Source organism: Hydra viridissima, unplaced genomic scaffold, assembly GCF_058129835.1.
Source record: "Hydra viridissima isolate aposymbiotic clone 2 unplaced genomic scaffold, HvirCarnegie_v1 scaffold_3, whole genome shotgun sequence".
NCBI classification, from domain to species: Eukaryota; Metazoa; Cnidaria; class Hydrozoa; order Anthoathecata; family Hydridae; genus Hydra; species Hydra viridissima.
Window position 1 is genome coordinate 8,340,319 of NW_028324302.1, and position 4,928 is coordinate 8,345,246.

Sequence of the window (4,928 nt, forward strand, 5' to 3'; positions counted from 1 at the left end):
TCTACAGGCCTATTAATCAAAAAACCAGCTAAGTAATCTTGATGAACAGAATGCATCGATTGTTCCCAAACGATTAGTTAAAGAGCAGTCTATCAAAGAAAATTATTCTTTTGTATGCATTCATACTTTTCATTAAAGAATATTTTGCAACTTCTTACGGCCAAACTTAGAACACTTGATGATTTTGCACTTATAATATGCAACCATGTCTTTATGTTTTAGCTCTTGTTCTAGTATATCAGTAATTTTTTAGATCATTTTAGCAATTTCGTACCTGCTTCAAACTTTTGCCGATAGTGTGTGTGTATGTATGTATGTATGTATGTATGTATGTATGTATGTATGTATGTATGTATAACATTTACATACATTCTGATTCTGTAAAATTGTGTCTACACACGTTAGACCATTTCAAAAATTTTTTAACTTACATGATGCATCTTTTGGCAAAGTATGAATGTGTACAAAACTTTAGATCGTTTGATGATGTTTCCCCCGCCCAACCCAAATAACTGAGTGATTATCCTGTTCACCACCACTGAGCAGGATTTAAACTGTCTGACTTTAATTTAACTTTATATAAATAGACTTAAATTTAATTTACAATCTAACTTTACAGTTGTACGAACTTATTTTATTACTATTATTATGTAATTGTTCCTTTCAGTTACCATGTACTTAATCTTCTCTTTTTGTTAAACCGTACTGCATTACAAATATTTCTTCATGATTTTAGTGTGGAAAATGATTCCTTCAGTAAGTCAGTTATTTGGGTTGGGCGTAGTCAAAACATCATCTCATGATCTAATACTTTGTACACTTTCATATTTTGCCGAAAGTGACAAGATAGGAGGGGTGCATCATGAAATTTAAAAAAAAACTTATTTTTCAATAGTTTAATACACATTTTTAATACACACCCAAATAAATACATTATTAGCTCTTCATGTAAGAGCGCTTTTATCAAGTAGTGGTATATTTTTTTTTGCCAGACAAAAAAAATAAGTTTGACTGGGTTTATGTTGGTAGAGCTAGGCAATCCGATATATTTATAATATGTATCATAGATGTAACTACAATAGAACCAAAACAACAAAAACATGGAGATAATCAAACTTATAAAAATTCTATATGTACACTCATATTTGTATGAAACTACAAGTTTTGTTATGAAAATCTCTCGCGCCACTATTTCAAACTGATCCAAACTCGTCCATCCAGTCAACGTATTTTTTAATGTCAGCTTCAGAAACAGATTTTGAACATTTTTGAAGAGCTTCCAGAAAGTCTGCTTGAGTTACTGGAAGATCAAGTTCTTCTTTAGATATATTTTTTATCTCTTCAGCTGAGAGCCCCATAATTCGACGTCGCATGACCATCATTGAAGCATCTCTATGCCAGTAACAAAAAAAAACCATCTACATATTATAGATGATAAAACCCATCTAACTTACTATAGATGTTAGTATCTACACTTCAATACTAAAAAAGGAATTCAAAAGTATACTATCTCCATTTCACTTTTCAGTAAAATTTTGTTTTCTTTTGTCTAGCTTAAAAACCAAAAAACCTTTAAAAAATCCACATCACTAGCACATTTCACCTCTCTTAAGTTGATCTTCAGCAATTCTTCTTGGCCAACAGCTTTTAAGAAAAAAAAATCAGAATAAGTTAACAGGAAAACAACTTTAAAGCGTAGTTAAAATGCTGCAGGGATTGTTTAAATGAAATGATGGATTCAAAGCAAAAGACAAAAGAAATTAAGTTTGACTAGATTCTGTTATGATGTAAATAAAATTAGCATTAGCAGATACATAGCAGGTACAGTGAAAAAAGCTTTCTACTAAAAAAACATTCCTACCAGATGGCAGGGGAATATATATTCGTTTTTCCAACCTCCTGCGTAAAGCCTCATCAATATCCCAAGGAAAGTTTGTTGCTGCAAGTACCATAACAATTTTTGTTGCATCGGTCTCTGATGTGTTACCAGAAACACCTAGAAAACAACAAATATTATCATTATAAAAAATAGCATACATAAATAATATGGAACAAAATATGTAACAAAAATAAAAAATATTCACCATCCATTTGTATAAGAAGCTCTGACTTGACTCGTCTACTAGCCTCATGCTCACTTGAGCTGCCTCTTTGACTACATAGAGAATCTCATCAATAAAAATAGTGCTGGGTGCATAGAAACGAGCCTAGTTAAATAAAAAGTGTTCAAAATTCAAACACCTTGGAATTTTATCAAGCCCCTAGAATAATGAAATTATAAAAAGTAGTAACCTACCATTTCAAAAAGCAACCTTACAAGTTTCTCAGATTCCCCTCTATACTTTGATGTAAGTGTTGATGAAGTAACATTAAAAAATGTTGCTCCACATTCAGTTGCAACAACTTTTGCTTAATTTGGCATGTAGATTTCAATATTTGAAATCTACATGCCAAATTAAGTCTAAGTTGACTTTAAAAATCAAACTCAAAAGAAAATAAGTTCAAAATTGTTCCCCCCAGTATTATTAATATTCTGTGAAAGTTCACAAAAACAATATTCCTAAGAAACAAACTTTTGTATTCAAAACTAGTAAACAATTAAAAAATATTATAAAACAAACTATTTTTAAATTTCTAAACACAAGAAACTATAAAAGTTTAAATCTTACTCTGCTGTCAAAGTTTAATTTATGTAGCTATCTAGATTAACATTAACCATAAAAAAAGCCAGTCAAAATAAGTTTAACACATAAGGAGATATACATTTGAAATTAAAAGACTAAATACTTACAACTTGCCATCTTTGTTTATACAAAGAATCCCATGAGTGTAACATCATTTTATGGATCTGTTGCAAAACTCCTTGATAGTAAACTAAAGATGAGTCATACTGTCCTAACAAAGCACTTTCTCGTCCTAATCTAGGATTCTCATATATTTTGTTAAAGTCTCTTCTTACTTTGTTGTTGCTTTAAGCCTAAAAAATAAAGAATTTAGAGAGCAATATGGCGCTACTCGACTTTCTCCCCCCCCCCCCTTTTTTTTTTTTTATGATTGATTATGATAGGGAATTTTATGCTGATTCAGAAAAATATAAAAACATGGACCTGAAAATCAAGAGAAAGTGTTCTAATTCGAAGTCAAAGTTGTCAAAAATCCCACTAAAAACCCTAATATTCGTCATTTTGAGAATAATAATTTAATGATCTTTTAGCTTACAAAAGCAATACATTCGTTGCATGGTTTTTACGTTAAAAGAGTCGTTTTACTATGTTTATCTTGCACAATTTTTTGTGCTATGAAAATAGCCGTTTTTTAATTTATTAGAGAATAAACTGCTATGCAAGTAATGTACTTTCGTAATAATATTTAAAAAAGAATTCAATAGTTTTGTTTCCTAAAAGAAAAACTTTTGAAATTCAGTTCATAATTGTTTTATCACATGTAAAATTTACAAAATGTGACCCTCAAACCGTTTTCTTAATTAAAAAACCAGCGTACAATACAATAATAGTTATTTATCAATTTTTCTACATTCTCACATTCTACGTTCAACCTTTATTTGAAATCTTCCATTAATTTCATTTCGTTAAAACACTTTCGTTATAATACTTTAAAATAATGATAAAAAGGCTGATGGAAACCAGATCTGCTTATTGAGCAATGTAACGGTAATTAATTTTCGTGAAAAATGAAAGTGTATTGAAAAAGATTTTTAAAAAATGGCGAATATTTGGGTTTTTAGTGGGATTTTTTTACAACTTTGACTTCGAATTAGAGCACTTTCAATTGATTTTCAGGTCTATGTTTTAATATTTTCCTGAATCAGCATAATATTCTCTATCATAATCAGTCATAATAATTTTAAAAAAAGGAGGGAAGGGGGGGGGGGGGGAAGAGAAACTGCAGTAGCGCCTTACATGTTTATCTATTAAGCGTATTTAATGAAGGTATTTAAGTTGAAATTTTTTTTAAATTTATCTGAATAAAAAAATAGCCCTGGGGCCAATGCTATAAACATAAAAAACAAAGTTTTTTCCGTAAAACACGAAGTTGTAACCGTAAAAAGCGAACAAAAAAAAAAGTCCATTGCTATAAACATTCAAAAAATTCCGTTTTTAAGATAAAAACTTCGCTATTAAATCCAATGCTATAAAAGAACCAGGGAATCGCTTTTTCAGATAAAAAATGTGTTTTTTAGAAAAAAAACTTAAGATAAATTTTTGATCTCAATTTTAGATATTTTCTTCATGATTTTTAGCGGCCATTCTTGGAACAACGTTAGCGCTTCAAAATAATTGAACATTCTTTGTTTGTGTTTTTATGTAGATATTTTATAGATAAAACTGAAAAGGATTTTGGTAACTCCATAATAAACTAATTACTTAAAATCTGCATTTAATCGATTATTCAGTTCCTTGTTGTGTTTCGTCAACAATTCATGCATGAATTTAACATTCCATGCTTATTTATGTAGGTTCTCGATAGTTATTTTGGTTAAACAAATTTTTCATAGTGTTTGACTAAAGAAAAGTATAAATAGTCGACAAATATGCCATAATACACAAATGCACAGCAAAATAAAATATGCCATAATACACAAATACACAAATACACAACAAAATAAAATGCTGTCTAAAGAGCTTAAAATGTTAAAAGCAATAAAGATCAGAGAAAACAAAGAGGTTCTTCTTGGGAAGCTTAGCATGTTTTAATTAGCAAACTATTTAAATAAAAATATGTATAATTACATATATATATATATATATATATATATATATATATATATATATATATATATATATATATATATCATGAAATACAAATCAAAAATATATAAAAACCGTTACAAATTGCAAAAATTACTGTATCGTGTACTCTGACGTCATATTTAGAAAAAGATGAGGAAAAGAAATAAAGAAAGAAAG

At 29.0% G+C, this 4,928-nt stretch overlaps 1 protein-coding gene across 1 annotated transcript; it reads right to left on the reverse strand.

Annotated features, from left to right (window-relative positions):
- Window positions 1-884: 884 nt before the first annotated feature.
- LOC149890846 (katanin p60 ATPase-containing subunit A1-like) lies at window positions 885-3,253 on the reverse strand. Its single transcript, XM_090083493.1, has 5 exons — window positions 2,792-3,253; window positions 2,085-2,207; window positions 1,862-1,996; window positions 1,604-1,644; window positions 885-1,392 (listed from the first exon to the last, which is right to left on the reverse strand). The coding sequence occupies exons 2-5, from the start codon at window positions 2,089-2,091 to the stop codon at window positions 1,342-1,344; spliced, it is 234 nt and encodes a 77-aa protein (XP_089939619.1). The 5' UTR covers window positions 2,092-2,207; window positions 2,792-3,253; the 3' UTR covers window positions 885-1,341.
- Window positions 3,254-4,928: the final 1,675 nt, after the last annotated feature.